A 23,830-nucleotide genomic window follows, 5' to 3' on the forward strand; every position below is an offset into this window, starting at 1 on the left:
CTTTTGTCTTTATGGTACCAGTAAGTTTTGTAGCATAATGTTTTGCTCCTTTCCAGATCTAGAAATGTATAGGAAAAGCCAGCTGAAAAGAAATTGGTTATATATAAACTTCTTTTTAATTTTGTATTAACTGTCATGACTTGTTCATTTACATATGTACATTACATATATACATATATATGTATATATATATATTTCAGCACCTACCCTCTCTTTTATCTACCTCACAGCACCATTAGTCTTCCTTTCTCTTTCTTGCATTCATGTCTTTTTGTTTTGTTTTGTGACTCATTAAGGTTATTAACTAGAGCTGCCTTTGTGACCATAGATTTACAACTGTCCATTGGAGGTTGGTTGGATTGTCATTGGGTACACAAATGAAAACAGTGACTCAGTGACTCACCTCCTAAAAGTTTTCAGCAACCAACAGCTCAAAAGAGAGGGGTAAGAGAGATAGGGTAATGCTATGACTGTTGGTTGACATGACTCTGTTTCTTATAGTACTATACCACCAAAAAGAGAACGGAATATTTTACCTCATTATCTAACGTTTGCATTTACATCTCATCAAATCCTAAGGCATAGAAAATCATGGACAGTACTCTAGTCTTAGCCTAATGCACTAGGCTCATAGGACTTTGACTACACGGTATCATTAATTGCAATACAGTCCATCCCCTTGCTAAAGAGCTTCAGCGATGAAGCAGTTTTCTGTCAGCGTTCTTGAAAAGATAATGAGTACCATCCTAGTGCCAGCTTGACCCATGCATCCCTAAATGGAGAAGGCTAAACGACTATGTTGATTCACTCACAAAGAAAAGGGTCTATCTAATAGTTATGGAGATGGATGGCCAACGTAGAGCCCAGGTGTAGATGATTGCTCTGAGGGCAGAAGTGGGACCTCTGAATAAGCTGGCTGGCTTGAGTAGATGAATCAGGAAGGTCTGGGTTCAGGTGAGAGACCTTTTTGTCTCCGTATATAAGGAACAGAACAATTAAGGAAGACAGGACATCAACCTCTGACTTCTACAAACACACAAGCACACACTAGAAAACATCGTAAGACACGATAGAGGGCATAGTACAACTTGTAGAAACTAATTCGAGTTTAATTGTCAAGGAAGACAAACTGGAGTAGAATTGGACACTGAAATGGACTAGGAGGCTGGTCTGCTCTCACATATATCCACAGTTAAACCTTTGAACTCTGTCCAAAAACATGTACCTACTACATGAAGCTGATCTTAGGAGTTGGCATACTTCAGATTGCTAAAACATTATTTATTACATTCTACTGGCATTTTGTACAATATAGTCCTTCCCTGAAACTGCCCAGAGAGTGAGACATGCCCAATACACTTTTTACAAGACAATCTAAGTTAGCCAGTATCATACTGCAGAGCAAATCCTTTAAAATCCCTCATACAGCTTAAAACTATAAATATAGCTATCATTTTGTAAAACCTCAAAGCACTTACTCTGGACTGCTAGATTATGTCCCAGGTGCCATCCTCACTGTGACCTGAATAAATCCTTTGTTCTCACAGTTGGTACGTCTTCCTATGTCTCTTAAGTTGACAGAGGCATCCTAAAGGAAAAGAAGTAAAAGTAAAAGCACATAGGTAGAATGAACCTCAAAAATCTGAGATTAGACAAACAAGAACTAAAGCTACTGAAAATATTTTCACCTTCCCCAAAACAACAATGTAGATGTCAAAATAGTAGGTGGTGAAATCACTTGCATATGACATGAGCATATTGCAGGCTGGTCTCGTACATGGAGAGTTTGTAGTTAGCCCGAGCTAACCATATGAGACCATGTAACTCTTAAAAAAGAGTTCGTCTGTATCAGAGAGCATTGTTATAAAAGTAATTTTATCACTATACCCTAATTAACTTGTTCTGCTATTAATTATGGTTGTCACTATCAACTAGTTCTATTATTATTTTCCTTAAATAGTAAGATGTCTATAATGGCAAAAATATATAATATATAATTCAGGCTACAATTTTTATATTAAAATATGTACATAATATTTATTATATCTTATACTTGACTCTGATCTGATACTTCTGCATCCTAAATCAACCCTCTAACATGCTGACCACGTCGGTGTGTATGGAAACATCCTTCACGAGTTGTGGGGCTTGTTTTGATTTTTGCTGATGATGGTTGCTGCTGTTTCTTCCTCTTCCTCTTCTTCCCCCTTCTCCCTTCCCCTCTTTTTTACAATCTTGAGCTATAGCACAGACTGATTAAGAACCCAAGCCAGACTTTAACCCATAATACTCCTGTATCTGCCTCCCTTGTGGGAGGTATCACTCAAAGGGATGGGAGTTCATGCGTAAGTCTTGTTTGCTTCCTGTTTGCTGCTGCTGCTCGTTGTTTTTAACTTCCCTTTTGTCCTAGTGTACGCTGAGCTTCACACATGTTAGACAAGTCCTCGGCCACCAAGCGGCACTCCCAGCCATCGGTTACTTTCCAGTGTGGTAGTTAATACATAGATATTCCTACTGTTTATTCTTCTCTTGGAACTGTCTTATTAAAATGCTCTCAATGCGTGAACAAACATTATTTAACTAAATTATCTAGCCACTAAGTCACACAAAGTAATTGTCAAGAAAATTTAAATTAAGTTTTGTTTATCTTAAAATGTTACTTCAGATATTTTCCTTTTTAGTGAAAATTCCTGGACAAAGGTTTCATCCCCGAAAATCACGGTCCAGGTAGGAGAATTACACATGATTTCTCCTAACTACATTATTCTTTTTCTTCTGTCTTAGAGTATTTAGTTTCAAATTAAAGCAACAGATAAGTTTACTCTTTGGGGAAAAAAAGTTGACCAAGTTTATCTTTTCAGATCCTTCCTATCTAGATCAATATTGTGTGTAAGAATACCCACAGGTGCAGTTTTGAAGGGTTCTGAGCCAATTCAGTATCCCCAAACTGTCCTGATGGATGATGCTGTAAAATCTTAGCTAAAACTGCTTGTTTCTGTGTGCTTATCATTGGATTATCTGATCTCTCATTTTAAAAGTAAATCATTAGCACTCTAGGATGAATGCACGGCAATCACATATTTTACTACTGTTTCTCATGTTTATGGACCACTGCTCACACAGGGAAAGGCACAGAAAGGGATGCCAGAGATTATGTAGTCCAGCTGGGAATCTTGCTCTGAACTGGTAACTACTGTCTCTTTCCTTTGACCGCCTTTTCTATTCATGGAAATAATGGTATCAGCTACCGTCTGGACAGTGGCTTAGGTAATCCCAGATACGCATTTGAAAATTCACTGAGTTTGCACAACTGTGTGATTCCACTGCATGAGGTGATGTGTACTTTGCTTTCTTCCTTGCCTTCTTTCCTAAGAACCTGGTTTCTGTTCAACAACAGCAAAAGAGGATCTGTTAGGTGTGTGCTTGCTCTCTTTCTCCAAAGGCTGGAAGAATTGGGCACACAGGTGGTAACATGACAGGGCCTCCTGGGAAATAACTATACTTGGACCTAGAGTTAATTACTTTAAGATAAGCTGACCTATGGAAAGTAATCAAATGATAAATATCAAGATAAGAAAGGATAGGGCTAGAGAGAGTCTCAGTAGTTAAAAGCACTTACTGTTCTTCCGAGGACCTGTACAGCTCACATGTGGTGCACATAAATTCATGCAGGCACAAATGCATACACATAAATAACAACAAAATGTAAAAAGATAATAGGAAAAACACTGGAATTAGAAGATAAGACTGTTAGACTTGGTGCTGTGTAATCATTTAAAAAATGATTAACCTTTATGATCATCTTTTTAAAAATGGGACTAGTCCTATCTCTTCTGACTATATCACAGGCTGATGAGAGCTCAAAGATTACATACTAAGACGTAATATGGAAATAGAAAACAGAAGTGCATTACCTTATGTAAATGTGCGACACTGAGATGACAATACTCAATTTCTTTCAGCTCCCGACGTATGATTAAAAGTCTTAACAAAGACCATCGGACATATATTTTAGAAACGTGTAAGACTCCAATCCAGGAAGTTCAGTCCAGAGCAATGGATATATGTGAAAGTTGTTTCAGAGTGGCATCCTTGAAATGTCCTGTGAACAAAAGACCTTCAAATTGGATTGAGAAGACAAGGACACCAACAGGTTTTTTTTTATTGTAATTGCTTAACATTTTAATAAGTATAATCCTTTATATTATATCATCATAATTAATCTCATCCTCTCTAATTTATGGGAACTATATTAATAACCATTAATATTAATAACCATTGCCCTCCTATTACTGAAAAATATTTACCTTATTTCATATCTGAATTACTGAAACACATTTAAAAACTTCTTGGTTCAGTATATCCTTGAAAAACTTGAATGGCATTATTTGAGATAGCCCTATTACCACTGCCCTACAACCTTTTCCTTAATGCTATGACCATATTCTGGTAGTTTCCACTTCTCAAACATAGGTTTTCGGGTTTTGGGGGGTTTTGTTTGTTTGTTTGTTTGGTTGGTTGGTTGGTTAGTTGGTTGGTTGTAAACAACCTTTTACTCTGTGTCTCTAATGTAGCCAATTAAAAAACTACTGCGGGCCATGGTTGTTGCCTTGAGATGGTCTATCCTGAATAACCCCTTACAGAAAGCTAAGTAACACTGGCCCAGTTCTTTTCTTTTTTTTTTTTTTTTTTTTGGTTCTTTTTGTCGGAGCTGGGGATCGGACCCAGGGCCTTGCGCTTCCTAGGCAAGCGCTCTACCACTGAGCTAAATCCCCAACCCCCACTGGCCCAGTTCTGATTCAGCATAGTAACCAGTTGGTCTAAGCTGTAGAAAGTAAAGCTAAAGTCGACTTCACCTTCCTTCTGTTACTTGAACGAATCTAAAAATCATACCAAATGAAAAGCCAGACATAAAATAGAAAATGCTATATGATTGCATGTATATAAAAGCAAAGTTAACCGGAGAGAAAACAAATACAGCTCCCTAGAGTAGTAACTGTGTGGAAAACTGAATGGATCCTAGGAATCCCATTAGTAGTGGTCTTTTCTATATCCTGAGTGTGGTGATGTTTTCCCACATCTTGGAAACTGTTGGAATGTCATGGTTTTAGGCTAGAGCAAATAGCTGGAGACAATTCTTGGCTGAGACAGGAAAGACTGAGGAGGGAGCTGCAATGCTGTCCACATACACTCTATTGGAAGTGTCCTTTACATGTTGAAGTTGAGTTACTGAATAGGCTGATGGAGTTCAGAAAGACAACTGGACCTAGGATACATTTGGGAGTTTGGAAAATATAGATCATGGTTTATAGTGTGGAAGGCATTTGTAAGGAAGTGAGTGTGCACAGAGACAGAAAGGACAAAGGGCTAAATCTCCAAGAATCCCCACAGTGATAGGTCAGGAGAGAAGAACCAACACAGCAGACGCTGAGGTAGTGTACAAGGAAAGCCCCGTGGGTAGGAGGGCAACGCAGAGAATATGTAGTTCTAAAAGACAACAAGGAGTGTCGAACAGGAGAGAATGGTCAGCTGAGTCTGAGACTTCTGTTTGTCAATTGAAATGCACTGACCTGGATTTTATGACGTGGGAAGCTCAGAGGATCTTGAACAGAGAAATTTCGGTAGAGTGCTAGAGGCACCAACGCAACTGAAGTCTGTCTAAGACGGGAGAGAAAAGCTGGAGGCTTGCCACAAAGCCTGACAACCTGAGTTCGACCCCTAGAACTCACCTAAAAATAGAAGAAAACTGACTCCGCAGAGTTTCCTCTGCTCTCCACATGTGCATGCCCCTCTCCGTATACACCCCACGTGATAATAATTTAATATGATTTAGAAAATAAAAGGATGGTTCTCTCTGGTTTTTCCTGAGCTATGATCCTCATCTTTCCGTAACTAAATTTTTATTTTATAAACAAATGTCCTATAGAATCTTGATGATATTAAAATAAAAGTTCTGCAATTTTCCCTTTCTCCAAAACATGTCAGTTTTAGCCTGAGCTAATTCCTTTTCCTTTTTTTGTTCTGCCTTCCCTTTGAAGTACCATGTCTTCATTATTTCTCTGTTTCTTACAAGAAGAAAGTCTGTCCTTTCCCCTTATTGAACTTATCAAGAAGAAAATATATGGACTATGTTATCAGTTAAAGAAAGGCTCAGTCAGACTTCAGTTCTGGATGTGTTTATATTTACTGATGAGAGATAGTACAAAAATGAGCCCTGCTTGCCAGAGCAGAGTGGAGACATGAATTCCTAGCAAATACAGGCAACTGTTTTATGTCTAAGTCATCTGTTCTAGACTTGACCAACATAATACCGTACCCTGCGTGCCCCACTCTTCGGCTTATCCAGACCACCAGCTCTGGAAATAACCCATGGCACCCAGAAGCCATTTCCTTCTTGGAGTATGTTCCACATCCACAGATGTTCTACTTACACTCTGTAACAACTTCTGATGCCATCAGTATATCTTAAATATTGATGAGATCTAAGCAGCAAAAAGAAAGCCAGTGATTGTTGGTGAACAGTGGATTGAAGGAAGAGTTTCTCACCCTGTTTTCTCTCCATTGCAGAATACTGAAGTTTTTAAAAAAGAAAGTCCACAAGAACATGCCCACAAATGCCAATAGCTTATCCTTGCCTTCAGTTCCCATGCCTATGAGTTAAAGTACATTTGTAGACTATTTGTGGAGCTCTTTATTTTTTAATTAATAATTGTGTTGCTTTTTGAACTCCCATTTGCTTTTAATGGAAATTCCATTTGGTCTGTCTACACTATAAGTAACAGAAATGCAGTCGAGTTGTTTCTCATGGGAACCCATAATCACTACTGTTTTCCTTTGGTAAACAAGTTTCTTCTTCATCCTCTCAGTGGGAGGCTATACAAGAAATAATCAGATGCCTGTAGTCACATTATATGAGACTGGAAGTCAGAGTCTGGGAAGGCAAACTAGCAAAGCTGGGGAGATAGGGAACCATTGCTGACCCAGTTCCAAACTTCAGGGCTATAATTCGCATACAAGCTCTTGTAACCACATATAAATCCCTGGTACATTCCATTCATTCTTTTGGGTTTAATTGCCAGCACACCAACCAAGTTGCAGGCAGTCGATATCATTAGAACTTTTTGTTTCTCTAACTCAGCTGAGGTTAGCAACCAACTCTAGATGAATTTAGCTGGCCTTCTCTATCCACATCCTAGATTAAAGAGTACTTCACTCTAAATAGATGGCTTTAATTCACATTTCACATCCACATGCATGTGCACATACATGCAAATACATACCCAATAGATGATCTGGCAAAATGTCCTCAACTTCTACAACTCCTGCAGTAAATAAAATTACTTCATATCAATCATTCTTCTTGCTTCAGAAAAATCAATATTTTTATTATTTTAATTATTTACATTCCAAATGTTACCCCCTTCCTGGTTTCCCCTCTAGGAGTTCTTCACCCTATCCCCCCTCCCTTTGCTTGGAGCTCCCCACCAACCCACTCCTACCTCATCCTGATAGCATCCCCCTTCCCTGGGGCATTATGTTTCTACAGGATTAAGTGCGTCCTATCTTTCTGAGGCCAGACAAGGTAGTCCTCTGATACATATGTAGAAGGGGCTATAGACCAGCCCACATATGCTATGAACCAGCCCTCCTATACTCTTTTGGTGGTGGCTTAGTCTTTGGGAGCTCTAAGGGGTCCAGGTTAATTGATAGTATTGTTCTTCCTATGGAGTTCCCATCCCCTTTACCTCCTTCAGTCCTTACCCTAACTCTTCCATAGGGATCCCCAATCTCAGTCCAAGGGTTGCCTCTAAGTATCTGCATCTGTCTCAGTCAGCTGCTGGCAGAGCCTCTCAGAGGACCTAGGCTCCTGTCTGCCAGCACAACGTGGCATCAGTGGCACATGGGCGGTCCCAAGTTGGGCGGTCTCTGGGTGGCCTTTCCTTCTGTCTCTGCTCCATTTTTGTCCTTACATTTCCTTTAGACAGGAACAATTCTGGGTCAAAAAAATTTGAAGATGGATGGGTGGCCCCATGCCTTAAATGGGAGTCATGTCTGTCTCCCGGAGGTGTCTCTTCAGGTCCCATCCCCCACTGTCTGTCTCCTGGAGGTGTCTCTTCAGGTCCCATCCCCCACTGTCTGTCTCCTGGAGGTGTCTCTTCAGGTCCCATCCCCCACTGTCTGTCTCCCGGAGGTGTCTCTTCAGGTCCCATCCCCCACTGTCTGTCTCCCGGAGGTGTCTCTTCAGGTCCCATCCCCCACTGTCTGTCTCCTGGAGGTGTCTCTTCAGGTCCCATCCCCCACTGTCTGTCTCCTGGAGGTGTCTCTTCAGGTCCCATCCCCCCACTGTTGGGCATTTCGGCTAAGGTCATCCCCATTGGGTCCTGGGAGTGTCTCACATCCCTGGTGTCTGGTACTTTCTAGAGGTTCCCTCCGCCCCCCACCCCATACTGCTGCATATTTTCATTCATTTTCCTGGCCTCTGGGTTTCTCCCCTGTCTCCTCTCATACCTGATCATGCCTCCCTTTTTTCCATTCCCCTCCTGGCCTGCCATCTAATTCCCTCCCTCCCTCTGTCTCCTGTCATGATTTTTCCCCACTTTTATTGAAGTATCCATACTTGGGCCTTCCTTCTTGTTAAGCTTTACAAAGTCTGTGAACTGTATCATAGGTATTCTGAACTGTTACGCTAATATCCACTTATCAGTGAGTACATACCTCACTCAGGATGATGTTTTCTAATTCCATCTATTTGCCTGCAAAATTAATGATGTCCTCATTTTTAATATCATTTTTAATACATTGTGTAAATGAACCACATTTCTGTATCTATTCTTTGTCTGAGGGACATCTGGGTTCTTTCCAGCTTCTGGCTATTATAAATAAGGCTGCTATGAACATAGTGGAGCACGTGTCCTTGTGATACGGTATAGCATCTTTTGGGTAGATGCCTAGGAGTAGTATAGCTGAGTCTTCAGGTAGAACTATTTCCAATATTCTGAGGAACCACTAGACTCCTTATTGCTGGTGGGATTGCACACTGGTACAACTACTCTTCAGATCCATCTGGCAGTTCCTCAGATAATTGAATATTTTTTTTCAGATTAATTTTCCAGGAACGTTCTGATTCTGTGCCCAGCAATTTCCTCAGTGGCATAGTTTCAGTGACTACTTCTTATCTTCCTCAAACTATGATCAATAAACACCAACCTTACATCATATTTGTGTACATCTCAACCTATTACAACTTAGTGTCAGCATATCATGAAATAATTATAGCCATCATTCCTTACCACACTGGTTTTCTAGTTTTCTTCCTTCTGATTGTTCCTAGCACGTTTTAAACACAGTCTCCCTCTCCTCTCCTCCCCTCCCCTCCCGTGCCCCCTCTCTCCCCTCACTCTTGATTTATTAAGATCTTAAACTTTTCCATATCATTACTCTTTGTTTGATTTCAGCTCATTGATCTCATGATGTATGTGAAGGAGAACCATAACAAACACCACCTGTATCTAACACTGATGGTCCAGGGGTCATCCTTAGTCTTCCTTTTCACCTCGTACTTCTCTCCTCAGCATTCTCTTCTGTGCATGTATCTTCTTCACTCAACAACCAAACATAAGTTTATATCTCCAATTTAGATCATTCCTCGATTCTATAGTTGCCTGTCTACTGGGCTTCTCTTTTTTGTTACCTTGGTCCCTGAGTATTTCTGCTCGTCTTACCATACTGATAATTCCTCTCTCCTCCTGAATTCTATATCTTGGACACTATATTGCCATTCTCTATTTATTTAAGTAACATCCTAATCTTCTGAATCTCTGTAAGGTAAAGGATACTATCAATAGGACAAAACGGCAGGCTACAGATTGGAAAAAGATCTGTACTGAGCCTACATCCAACTGAGGGCTAAGGATTCTTCAAAGTCTATGCACATATGAAAACGTATCCGTTCTGTGCCTAATGAGTCTTCTGATTCCACTCACTCCAGCCACATACTTCTGCTTTAATTCAGACAATATTTGTCCCAATCCCTTGAATTCTTCCATTTAACTCCTAACCTGTTCCCCCAACTCTCATCTCAATTTTCTTTATTCTTTCATTCTGCAGCATGATTTCAAAAATGCAAACCGATTACACAACTTTCTTGCAAGCATTTCAGTGTCCTGAGCTGTTTGATTCCAACCATATGTATTAATCATTTTGTAATCACAGAGCATTCCTGTTTAGAGAGGCCACTAAGAATATTATTATTACAAACAAAGCTTCTAGTTTTGAGCACCTTTAGCACATTCAACTCACATATCAGCCTCTATAAACCAAATCTGTGATTTTCTGAACATGCCTTGTTAGTTGATTGCTTAGATCAGGTCTTCTTCTTAAACTTTCTATCATGTCCCCTTTCACCTGAGAAACGTTTACATGATCCCAAGTGTATAAAATAAATATGCCACACCAAAGTTATAGATAATAAACTATAATGAAATTTATTTCTATACAAGTTTAGTGTACATGTGATGTTGTCACTTATTAAAGATGAAAATAATGTTTAGGGAGAATGCTCGGTTGGTAAAAATAATTGTCTTGCAAGGACAAGTACCTGAGTAAAACCAGTACCCAGAAACCAGGCATGGAGGTGCACCTTTGTAATGCCAGTGGAGGAGGCAAAGAAAGACAAGTTTCTGTGGCTGACTAGCCAGCTAGCATAGCTGCCTGGTGAGTTCCAAGCCATCAAAAGACTGTTTCAAAGTGAAGAAGAAAGAAGAAAGAATAGAAGAACAAGGAAGAGGAGGAGGAGGAGGAAGAGGAAGAGAAGAGAATGACATTCAAAGCTGTCCTCTTACCTACACATTCATTCACACATGCATCTGCACACACATGTATATCTAAACACACAAATGCTATAAAATAACTTTTCACAATAATGAGATGGATGTTTGTTTGCTGATAAAATGTAACCCAAAGATATACTAGATAATTATGTGAGGAATAATAGTAGGAAAATATTAAAGGTTTATTTCATTATTAAAAGTTATTCTATGTATATAAGCACAGAAAACCTTGTATGCACACTAATTTGTAACATACAGTGGGTATGAATCTAATCTAAAGTGTTGCGGGCAGACGTTGTTGGTGCTGCATGGTTTGTTTGCACAGTGCAAACTGCACAGTTCAGGGTTCAGAGCCAAGAGTGTGGCAAAAGCACACAATGCCACACTGGTGAGGGGTGGAGGACTCAGAGTCATTAGTACCTTTAGTTTTTAAATATTATTGCACTCTAGAATCGTAATTAACACTTCTTCCATATCTATTGTAATGAAGGGATTTCTAACATGGTCTTCTGAAGCTTAGCAAACACCACTAATTCTTGTCTTACTCTCTTATCCTATTGCAGTTCTGAAGACAACCCTAGACATACACAGGACCTCTACCTCACTTCTACCCTTCGAACCACTTCACTCTCACACTCCCAGCCACCAACCTCCTAAATCACTTCAGTAGTCTTACAAGACGTCTCTATGCTTGTCCACCTTTGCCATGGTCGGGCAATTCTCAACTTGGCAACCAGCATGACCTTGTTTAAAAACTCACATGTTGCACTCCTCTGTTCCAAGCCCTCCAGCTCACACTCACAGTCCTTACAATGGCCTATGACAGCAGTTCTCAGCCTGTGGGTCACTGTATATTTTACTTGTTTTCCACCTTGGTATGGAATTTGGCTTAATACAAGATTGACAAATAAATATAATCACATGTCTAGATATATGTATATGTGTATGTATTTGTGGTTGCTCCCTAGAGTCAAATCACCAATTGAAAAGCAAAGCAAAAAGATGTACATCTTTCCAAAGCAAGAGGACTGGTACAAATTGGACAGATGATGAAAAACGAATTTACAGGGATAAAAGAATAGCTCGAACTCAGGAAATACTACAGTACTTACTCCCTATCGTGGAATCCTCTAAAAGCATGAAATCTACTCAAATGAACAATCTAGTCAATCCAAGAGCAAACTTCCAACAGCATGAGTAAGTCAATGGTGTTTCTCGTGTTTACCTATGTGGTGCTGGGATCAAGCCCAGGCCCTTGTGTATGCTATGCAAATGTTCTCCCTCCAAGCCACCCCTATCCTGTTCCTTACTATTTAATACAGTTTTATAAGGAAGCACAGCTTGTTAGTCTGGTGCCTTTAGGAACAAACATAGGCACCTTAAAACCGCATAAACTACATCACAAACCCAAGGTCATAATTCTTTATCTAGTATGTAAAGGGCTGAGTTATCAAGGGTGATTTGACTATTACTTGTATAGAATACTCTAGTGTGTGTATATGAAGAAAGTAGCATAAAGAAGCTAACTATAGCATAACTTGCCAATTTTCAGATGTTTTAAAACCTTATATTCCTGAAGAATGGAAGCAGAATTATAATAATTAATCTTGGCTACTTCAATTCTTTTGTACTCAGCGGAAGACAGAAAAAGGATTATTTCTTTAAAAAATGAAAAACAACTACCTCTAAGGAAATAAAAGAAAACTGCAAAAATAAAAGATAATAAAGTCATATTATCTTTAATCATATAAAATAATAAATATAATAGTATTATTGACAACTTTTAATAGCATACTTTCCAAGTGCTAGATGTGCCCAGTGGGAGCCCATATTTACTGTTCCACATCAATGGATCTAACTAATCTCACCTCTAAATATCTGTCTAGGCTATGCTTGGTTGGCTCTGCAGACATAGAGCCCTGAGGTACAAAGGACAGTCCGAGCACATTGCGTTTTACTTATGACAAGGTTAAGGTGCAAAGACATTAAACAACTTTTTCAAAGCCTCACAATAAGTAGAAGAATTTGGATTCAAACTCCATGAAAATCTTTGGTACCAAAGTCCTAACTACATGCCTACAAATTAACTAGAAAGTTGTGGAGATTTTAATGAGAAATTAGGCAAAGATTATAACCAAGCAATTCACAAAAGAAATACCATGGCCAACAAACACTAGAAATGTTCAGTCTTGCTCATTCACAAATCACAGCTAAAGCAATGATGCGATGTTTCATTAATTCTCATTGACATTTTGAGGCTTAGTAGCAGACTCTCCACGATTGTGGAGACCCAGACTGGGTGTCTGTGGGAGGAATTTCAACAATGTTAGTGAAAACTACTGACTCACACTGTTCTTCCCCCTTCCTTCTCATGCTCTCTGTGGTGTTTGGAGCTGAGCTAGGACCTTACACACACTCCTAAGGCACCAGATCACGCAGAACACCTTGACTAAAGCAAATTCTACTTTAGGAAGTTGATCTAAGGAAAAAACTAAAGCAGAAACAGGATGCATGTGTAATATTTGTTTCAGTATTGCTTATAGGAGTTAAAAATTAAAGACCCTTGATGTTCAAGAATAGAAAACTACTTAAATTATTAAATATTGTATAATACTTCAGTATGGCAAGTGACTGATAAACCTCTGGATGGATAAAGTATTGGTGGGGAGGGATGGTCCTCTTCCTGATGTTTATTCCTTTATTGTATAATCATCAAATCATACATAAGAGGGGCAGTTAGTTGTAGTTTCTAGTGGAGTGCTGTAGCATTCATGATGGGGAAGGCACTATGTGACAGGAATTGGGTTTAATAGTTCAACTAAAATATGAAAAAAGCAATGTGAATTACGTAGGCAAATGAGAGACAGAGTATGATAATATCAGCAAAATTATGAATCAGGGAGCTAGAGAGATGGCTGAGTGATGGCCCACAGAATCCACACAGTGGACTGAAGTTCAGTTCTCAGCACCCACATGGCAACTCACAGTTGCCCATAATCCAGCTCCAGGGAACTGAAGACGCTCTTTTGGTATCCACAGACATATTTCCACACATATGTCATGTTATAAAATAAGATTTTATAAGATTTAAATAAGAGCCTTATAATAAGAAAATGTTTTAAGAATTGTCATATTAAGAACTAGGAACTCTTTGTTTGCTTTGTTCTGGTTTGTTTGGGGTTTTATTGGTATTTTGCTTTTTAAAAAGAGTTGGGTGGGAGGAGAGGTGGGGAGATGAGGAGGGGAGCTGCATTTGCTGTCACCTGAGTTTTTGATCTTAGCCACAGAATGTACTTTATGAAAAAATTATTCTCAAGGAAAAAGAACTAGGAATATCTAAAAAATTATTTTTAAAAACTAGTTTCAAAATATAAAGATGTCTGTGAAATTAGAATTTTCTGGCATGGTAATGATGGAAATGCTTCAGCAAACACATTTAAAACAAAAATAAAAAGTTTAGTGGAGAAGAGAAAGGATGCAAAGATAGTGTGGTGAGAACAGAGGTGAGAGAGAAAAAGAGGGAAGGGAAAAAGGAGAAGAGGCATAGGTGAGCCCAAGGAGAGAAAGACAAGAAAGAAAAGTGAGGAGAAAGGAAAAGAGAGAGGGGAAAGGAGATGGAAGACAGAAGAGGAGAGATGAGAAAAGACAGGAGAAAGGGCCGAAGAAGGAAATTAAAGGGAATATTAAAAGTAGCCAGGTGCCATTGCTGAAACTGAGAAAGAGTCAGCTGCCAGCATAGCAGCATGGCAGAGAGCCCATGGCTGGAGAGAGCTTACTCAGCTGAATAGCAGAGACCTGCGATTAAGTTGAGGGACTTGTGGGATGATAAAATATGTACAACCTGTTGTTCATGTCATTAGAGTTTCAGAAGGACAGGTGACATAAGTAGACCTGAAAAGGAATTCAAAGAAATAATTGCTGAAATGCTTGAAACTTGGCACAAAGACTTAAAGCTTCAGTCAGTAACCTCAGCAAATCACCAAGAGGATACTAGCAATACCAGACTTTAGCTACAGAAAGCAAGTACTGAAATCAGCCAAAGGAAACATGTACCTTTCCTGCAGAAGAGCAGCCCACACCCAGGCGGGCAGGGAGCAATGGCTCCAAGCTGTCAATTGTGGGGAAGGAACTGTTAGACTAATATTCTGTGCCAAGTGAAAGGCGAAGTCAGTAAACAATTCAGATGAAGAAAACTAAGGGACTTCTAACCAAAGACTACCTCAAAAGAATTTCTTTGTAAGCAAATTAATTATAACAGAAATATCAAGAAAGGAAGAATATGATAAGCAGAAATACAGGTAAATAGTAGGTGTATAGCAGTCGGGGAGGGGGAACTGGGGGTAGCCACTAGAAAGTCCCAGATGCCAGGGACCCAAGAGGTTCCCAGGACCCAACAGGGAGGACTTTAGCCAAATACCTATTAAGAGCATATCCAGTGGGTAGGCATGGACCCAGCTGAGGGATAGGGCCACCCACCCACCTCAAAATTATTAACCCAGAATTCCTCCTGTCAAAAGGAGATGCAGGGACAAACAGTGGAGCAGGGACTGAAGGAAAAGCCACCCAGAGACTGCCCCACCTAGGGATCCATCCCATCTGCAGACACCAATCCAGAGACTTTTGCTGATGCCAAGAAGTGCTTACTGACAGGAACCAGGTATAGCTGTCCCCTGAGTAGCTCTGCCAGAGGGCAACCAATACAGATACAGTTGTACACAGCCAAACATCGGACTGAGCATGGAGACCTCAGTGAGGAACTTAAGGCAAGGACTATAGGAGCTGAAGGGGTTTGCAACTTCATAGGAAGAACAACATCAACCAACCAGACACCCCAAAGTTCCCAGGGACTAAACCACCAACCAGAGAGTACACAGGGGGTTTCCATGGTTCCAGGCCATCCTATTAGCAGAGGATGGCCTTATCTGGCATCAATGGGAGGGGAGCCCCTTGGTCCTGTGGAGGATTGATGACCCCGGATAGGGGAACGCTAGGCCGCTGAGGCAGGAGTTGGTGGGTGGGTAGGGGAGGACCCTCATAGAGGAAAGGAGAGGGAGGCAGGGATGGGGGGGGGGCTTGTGGAGGGGAAGCTGGGAAGAGGGATAACATTTGAAATGTAAATAAATAAATTAACAATAATAAATAAACAAATTATACTTGATTATTAAAACAAAGGTTGTATAGTACTGTCATTTTTGTAGGAAACATGTAGGGCAGTTATAAATGTGAGACAATAAAGAAATACAGAGGGGAGGAAGGTCTCTGAGTTTCCCTCGAACTAGGTCAGACAATACTGAACCAGCGCTACGTTAAGATATCCTGCATAGGCAGTACATACAAACCTCTCAAAGGCTATCAAAGAGGTACGTTCAGAAGCCCTGCAGAAGACTGTGTATGGGGGCCAGCACACAACAGTGTCGGGTAGGGAGATTGTGAGTTTGAGGTCAGCCTGAGATACATAGCTAGACTCTGTCAAAGGAAGAAAGAAGAGAGACTTAGAGAGGGAGAAGAAAGGAAGGAGCCTGATGACCTAGGTTCCACCCCTGAACCCCACATGATGGAAAGTAAGAACTGACTCCCACAGCTTTCCTCTAGCTCACAACACACACACACACACACACACACACACACACACACACACACACACACACAGAGTCATAACCTGTGGAATAGAATGCTTTCATGCCCCTTTAGCTTGGTTTTCTTTTTTTTTTTTTTTTTCCCGGAGCTGGGGACCGAACCCAGGGCCTTGCGCTTGCTAGGCAAGCGCTCTACCACTGAGCCAAATCCCCAACCCCTTTAGCTTGGTTTTCAACTCAGAGGGTTTTCCTGATTCTTGAGGACTGTCTGCACATCATTCCCGTTCTTCCCTAGTTCAACTCCTCTCATGTCTCACCCGCTCCCTCTGAGATTCATGACTCCTTTCATCATTCTTATATGTTTGATTACTGTTACAAAGTTGTGTTTATGTATGGAAAAACTGAATTCATAATTTTAATCAGCCCCAAGGGAATTTCATAGGCCTATGGTTTAACAGCATAATTTCATCAAACATTAAAAGCAGTGACTCCTACTCTAGGCTGCAACCCTTAAATACAGTTCTTCATGTTGTGGCGACCCCCAACTATAAAATTATTTCATTACTACTTCATAACAGTAATTCTGCTACTGTTATGAATCATACTATAAATATCTGATATGCAGGATATCTGATATGTAATACCAAAGAGTTGCAACCCACAGGTTAAAAACCACAGATTTAAAGAATAATTACCACCAGTTCTGCACAGTGTCTTCTAGAACATGGGAAAATAATTTGTAGTTCATTTTATGAAGCTACTATTGGCATGACACCAAAATCAGCCAAAGAGAGAACCAAAATAGAAACTCAAGAAATGGAACCCTCTTAGCAAATAGAGTTCAGTACTACATTTTAAAAGAATTGTGACTCACCGCTTGGCATTGGGCTTCAACAATTCAAGAATGGCTCAGTGCTTTCACAGCGGAACCCTCGGTGTTTGCAAGGTAGAGGAGAAAATTCACATTATGATATGAATTGGCACAAATATTGACAAGATTAAATATTCATGGTTTTAAAAGAAGGGCCTCATGCAGCTCAATGGAGTCCACCATTACCACTCACACACGCTCACTCGCCACTGTGCAGGTGCTCTCACTACAGCAACAGACAGGAGAAAGAGAAGGGAAGGTACGGCTCTGTCTGTGGTACTACCTATGTAGACTATCTCAAGGAACTTGTTTTTAAACTTCCTAACAAGTCCTAGGTCTCAGAATATATGACAATATGGTCATATTTCTATCTATAAAAATTAAACATGTGACTTCTAAAACTACGTATATAAATCCACTTTGAACTTCTCAAAAAAATTGAAGTACATATCTGTAACTTACAGAATATATGCAAAGCTTGGAGCTGAGAATAACAAAATAGTGAAAACCAATATGTAACTGAATGGGGAAGATACAACGTGTTTGTGGATTAGAAAAGTCAAGACATTTGCTCTTCCCAGCTTGACATATGGGTTCCACACAAATTCTTATCAAAATCTCAGCAGAATTGTTACAGACCTAATTAAGGCTAATGTAAATTTTTTATTTAAAAAAGTACTGAAGGATCAAAAACAATTTAGCAAAGGGAATTGACCGTAGATTTCAAGGGCGTTTTTACAGCTACAGAAATGGACAATAGTACTGAAGAATAAGAAGACACATCTGTGGAACTGAGCAGACCCACACAGATATACTGAACTGCCTTTATAAAGAACAAAAATGCTTACATTCATCCCTTAATTAATTAAAAATGAAGCATGGTCTTCAATACACAACATAAGACTACAAAATATTTACATTTAAAAAATCCTCAGATATAAGGCTAAGCTAAGATTTCTTAGACTTAATGCCAAAAATATGATTTATAGAAAGGGAAATATGGGCTGGGGATTTAGCTCAGTGGTAGAGCGCTTACCTAGGAAGCGCAAGGCCCTGGGTTCGGTCCCCAGCTCCGAAAAAAAGAACCAAAAAAAAAAAAAAAAAAAAAAAGAAAGGGAAATATGTTAGTTGGACTTAAAATGCTGACACCCTGTGTAAAAAGAAGCCAGGCATGGTAATTCATACCTGTAATCCCAACACTAATACCTGAATATTGCTGTGAGTAAAGGGTTAGCCTGGGCTAACAGGTGAATACCATTCCATCCAAGGCTATATTATAGTTCTATCTCCAAAACACAAAACAACACAAAAGCATACTTCGATGCCATGAGAGAGGCTGGAGAGACGACTCTGGTTCAGCTCACTGGCTACTCTTCCAGTGGACCAGGTGCAATTCCTAGCAATCACACGGCCGCTCTGTAATTAAAGTTCCAAAGAATTGGATCCTCTCTGCTAGCCTCTGAGGCAGCAGGTATACAAGTGTGCACAAACATGAGCATGCAAAGCACCCATACACATAATGTTTTTAACTTAAGTATTATAAAATAGAAAAATATTTGCAAACCACACCAACAAAATAATATTATCTTGATTAAAGAACCCTCAATGGCCACAGAGGCAGTTCATCAATAAAGTGCTCGCAGTGACATGCAGGCATGAAAACCTGAGGAAAAGTCTGTTGGCATGTCTGTAATACTAGTGTTGGAAGGAAAAAACAGAAGAATCTCTGTGGCTTGCTGTATACCTAAACTACTCTAGTAGAATAAACACAGTACATTTTTATAGCAAAGTCAGTGGTTCTCAACCTGCCCAATGCCACCCTTTAATACGGTTCCTCATGTTGTGGTGACCCCCCCCAATCATAACATTATTTTTGTTACTACATTATAATTGTAATTTTGCTACTGTTATGAATTATAATGTAAACATCTAATAGGGAGGCTATCTGATATGTGAAAGAGTCCTTCAACCCCCAGGGGGTGTATGACCCACAGGCTGAGAACTACTGCTTTAAGTCTATGTCAATTACATGTATAAGAAGGTGTGTCCTGGGCTGGAGACATGGCTCAGCCGTTAAAGCCTAGGCTCACAACCAAAAATATAAGAAGGTGAGTCCTAGAGTGATTCCAAGTTCAGGGACTCTGTCTTAAAAAAACAGTAATGTGGAGAGCACCTGAGGAAGACAGCTAATGTTAGCCTCTAGCCCCCAGATGTGTCTGTACACAAATGCATGAACATTCCATACTCGGATGGCTTGAATATGCTTGGCCCAGGGAGCAGCACTATTAGGAGGTGTGGCCTTGTTAAAGTAAGTTTGTCACTGTGGGCGTGGGCTTTTAGACCCTCATCCTAGCTGCCTGGAAGCCAGTCTTCTCCTAAAGGCCTTCAGATGAAGATGTAGAACTCTGAACCTCTGAACCTGTAAGCCAGCCCCAATTAAATGTTGTCCTTGTAAGAGTTGCCTTGGTCATGGTGTCTGTTCACAGCAGTAAAACCCTAACTAAGACATGTACACATGCACATGTATACACACACCGAGATGGGGGAGGAAGAGAACCCTCAAATTCAACAGTCAAAAAGAAAAAAAAACCCCATTTCAGGGCTACTGAGGTGGCTCAGCGTTAACAGCCAAGTATATTCAAGCCATCCTAGCATGGACTGCTCTTGCAAAGGCCCTGTTTGGTCCCAGCACTCACATTGGACAGTTTACAGTCACCTGTAATCCCAGTTTCAGGGAATCTACCACTCTCTTCTGGCCTCCAAAGGCACCTGTACTCACATGCACATAACCCCACACGCATACACGGGCATACATATCATTTAAAATAAGTTTCCAGAAAAGAAAAAGGAAAAGCATGTCAATAGAAAACAAGCAAAAGACAAGAATAGAGATCTAACTAAACAGTATACAGGGCATATAACCACACATACTAGCATGAACGATGCAAGTTGAATTCACAATAAGCTATCACTGCTGACCTGTCAGAATAGCTAGGAGGAACGTGCAACAACAAGAACACTGTGTGCCTGTGAGGATGCAGACACTGGGTTATTTACATATTGCTGATGGGAACATAATATGTGGTAACCACTCTGAAAAACAGTTAGATAGTTTCTTAATTACATATCAGATGGCTGGGTATGATAACATGTGACTGTAAGCCTAGTGCTTGGTGGGGACAGAACTAGAAGGCTACCCCAGACAACATAAGCAAGAGTCTTCAAAAACAAAACAGAAAAATAAATATATAACTGCCATTTAACCAGCAACTGCTTTCCTGGAATGTAATCCCGGTGAAATGAAAACAAGTTCCCACAAAATGCTGCCTACAGATGTTTACTCAGCTTCATTTGAAATGCCATAGGCTAGAAATAAGTGATCCGCAGGTCCTTCCATGGATGACTCATTTAACCATAGTATATCCATGCCATGGACTACTACTCAGATAAAAAGGAAAGGAAAGGAAAGGAAAGGAAAGGAAAGGAAAGGAAAGGAAAAGAAAGGAAAGGGAAAGGAAAGGAAAAAGGAAAGGAAGGGAAAGGAAGGAAGGAAGGAAGGAAGAAGAGAAGAAAAGAGAAGAAAAGGAAAGAAAAAAGAGAGAACAATGAACTCTGAAGAATTATACTGGTTGAGGAGAAAAATAAATTCCAAAAGTTTGCACACCGTGATTCCATGTACATAACATTCTTGAAATAACAGATTGACAATTTGGATGAGAAGTTAATGTTTTCCAGGAGTGGAGGAGTCAAGAAAGGAGAGAAGTGGGCACTGCCCTCACGCACGGAGGCATGGTTGTGTGTGTCCACACCAGTTGACAGTCTGTTCACACTGCTGCTTCACTGTGGCTTTACACAATGTCACATCTAGAGGGAGCCAGATGAAGGAAGATAGACAAAGATCTGTCTCTATTCTTCTAAATGCACACGATGCTACAAGTACTTCGCAATTTAACATTTTAATGAAACTATAGCTAAAATGCCCTGGCTAAATTGAATTTTAAAGGAAAAGTAGAGTGCTAAGTAGTTACAATTAATGATTTAGAACTCTCTCCCTCTTGAGAGAAACTTCTATCTCTTAGGCTCTTTGGCCCCTTTACTAGTAGTCTAAAAAAAAAAAAGGAAAGAAAAAAGAAAACAACTTATATCATGTATAATACAACTAGTTTAATGGGATAAACTAAATTTTTATGGCAAAGCATAGACCAGATGGTAAGTCAGTGAGTACTGAAGAAGGTATCCAGATTACTACATCCTCTGGATGTTTAGAACAGGACTGGAGTACAGCCAAACACTTAGAACCAGGGATGAAGACATCCCCCATCTTCCTAAAGATGAGGGTAAAGTCCTAATGGACAATGAGCTTACCCGAGGGAAACTATACAGTTCACATTGTGACAGTATCCCTAGGACCACAAAGTAGGTACACACTAGGCAAAGACTCATACATCTCATTTCTTTTCTAGACTTATTCCAACTGCTTGCATAAATAAAAGAAGATACAGCACACCTTGGGCACCAACCAGGAATCTCCCTTTTAAAGCCCAAACGAATCTTATGACAGATAACTCTGAATGGCTCCAGTCTGTGACCCAGGGGTCATTTGAAAGTCTATCACCTCTCTGCAATCTTCAGAAGAAGACAAAGCATTTTGAACTCTGGGTCAACAAGGCTAAGGAAGGGCAGCTTGCCACCAGCAAATGGGAGACTGTTCCCTCAAGTTCTAAAGTGGATACAAATGTCATCAGAGGTAGCAGTCTTCTTCCGCCTAAAGAATCCACCGTGAGGAGCTCTGAGCAGAGAATTCCTTATCTAAGCAGAGGCATCAAGAAACCCAGTGAGAGGAATGGCCCGCTCAGCTTTCCACCTGAAGTCCCAGAGGAACAGTTAGCTGAGCTGAAAGTTCCTCCAAGAACTCTGGCTGAGCAAGATGTGTTGACAGCAAAAGTACAGCAGCCCCTCCCAGCCCTCCCCCCTTCACATGCACATGTGGCTACTAAACTACAGAGTTTTACAAATCCCAACTTCCTGAGAGGAAACATCTTTCAGAGATCTTAAAAATCCAGAGAAAATATAAAGTTTAAAACACATATTTGTATCAACATGGGAAAGAGCTCAAAACTTTTGATTTCTACCAAAATTATGTATGCATATAACACCAAAAAACTAAGACTTCAAGAAAGGGAGAGACGTGCACTATTAATGATTTTAGTCTATTAGTCACTTTGATGAACCAGCAGCCAACATTCCCCGTGTTTCTTTGATATAGTTGGTGCACTAGAAAGCACAGGAGAAATAAAAAGATTTCTCCCCCTAAAAGATCACATATTCTAGCAATCCCAGAACTTGGGAGGTGGAGGCAGAAGGATCAGGGACTCAAGGCTAGCTTGGGCAATATTTAAAAACAGCAGGATAATAAATCCTAATAGTACCTGACTAGGAATGCATAGTACACTAATGTGTGTACCTCCGGGTGATAAAATAGGACATATTAAAAACACTGCTTGCACAGACCACAAAAGGTGGAACCAAACGGCATGAAAATACATTATGGTTCCAAAGTCATTTTACCGCTCATGATTAAGCAATGTTGTAAATGATTAGAAGTCCCCATTCTTCCAGAATCAGCAAAGCCACGCCTCCAGCCAGTTCTTCAAGAAGATACTTCAGAAACAAGTCCTGCATCTCACATTTGTCATAAGGTGGTGAGCACTCAGGTCCAGGGGTGCAAGGTACAATCCCATCTGCATAGAAGCCTGACTCAGGAAGATCACAAGTTCAGCGCTTGCCTGGGCTACAATGGGAGTTCAAGAGCAGTCTCAGCCACCTAATGAAACTTTGTCTCTAAACAAAAGGCTCAGGCAAAGGGGAAGGAAACTGCGTGTGTAGCTAGGTGACAGAGAACTACCTGCCTGTGTGGGGAAGCCCTAGTTCACACCTCGGGTATCATGCAAAAATAAAAACACAAGGAGCTCAAGGAGGGTCTCCTGGAGTGAGTGTGGCGCCTAGGTTCACAGAGAGCTCCCTAGGTTTTTCAGGAGGAATTCTCACCTTGCTAACTGACATCATGGTAAAATGCAAGCTTCAAAAGCCACTTGCCCTATTTGTCATAAATTGAGGAGAGCCTAAACTTTGTGGAACTCTACATTGTTGCCACTCATTATACAAAACTTCAATTGTATAAAAGTTTGAGACTATAAACTCTAGAGTTGAATATGTTTGTGAGTATAACCAAAGTAACAAAACTGGTTTCTCAGAAGACTGAGGAGTGCAGAGATATTCTCTTTATTACTTCCTTTTTCCTTGCCCTCACAGTAACTCCCCCTGTATCAATTTTTTTCATAATATCTGTATTAATTATTTGGGAATTTTACATCATGAACCCTGAGCACACACTCCTCCCATTACTCCCAGGTTTCCCCAGGCACCCTTGTGGCCTCTCCCACCACCACCACCCCCCCCAAAAGAAGAAAAAGAACTAAAACAAAAATACCTAACAAGTCCAATTTTTGTTGCCCATGTACTCAATGGAGTATAAAGGCCTGGTGGCCAGCCCC

The 23,830-nt window shown here is 40.3% G+C and overlaps 1 protein-coding gene across 8 annotated transcripts in view; it reads left to right on the top strand.

Annotated features, from left to right (window-relative positions):
- Agbl3 (AGBL carboxypeptidase 3) overlaps positions 1–23,250 on the top strand; it is an 82,849-nt gene extending 59,599 nt beyond the window's left edge. For 4 of the 8 annotated variants that reach the window (XM_017592971.3, XM_063286921.1, XM_039108622.2 and 1 more), the window contains 4 exons: positions 2,682–2,727; positions 3,963–4,153; positions 11,798–12,026; positions 21,740–23,250. In XM_017592971.3, coding sequence (XP_017448460.1) covers positions 2,682–2,727; positions 3,963–4,153; positions 11,798–12,026; positions 21,740–22,331 — 1,058 coding nt within the window. In that variant the 3' untranslated portion in view covers positions 22,332–23,250. Of the gene's footprint in view, positions 1–2,681; positions 2,728–3,962; positions 4,167–11,392; positions 11,760–11,797; positions 12,027–12,381; positions 15,091–21,739 lie in introns of those variants that run through there. The other 4 variants (XM_063286922.1, XM_039108623.2, XM_039108624.2 and 1 more) reach the window with 4 other exon arrangements.
- The last annotated feature ends 580 nt before the right edge of the window (positions 23,251–23,830 follow it).

Source organism: Rattus norvegicus, chromosome 4 (assembly GCF_036323735.1).
Source record: "Rattus norvegicus strain BN/NHsdMcwi chromosome 4, GRCr8, whole genome shotgun sequence".
Taxonomy (NCBI): Eukaryota; Metazoa; Chordata; class Mammalia; order Rodentia; family Muridae; genus Rattus; species Rattus norvegicus.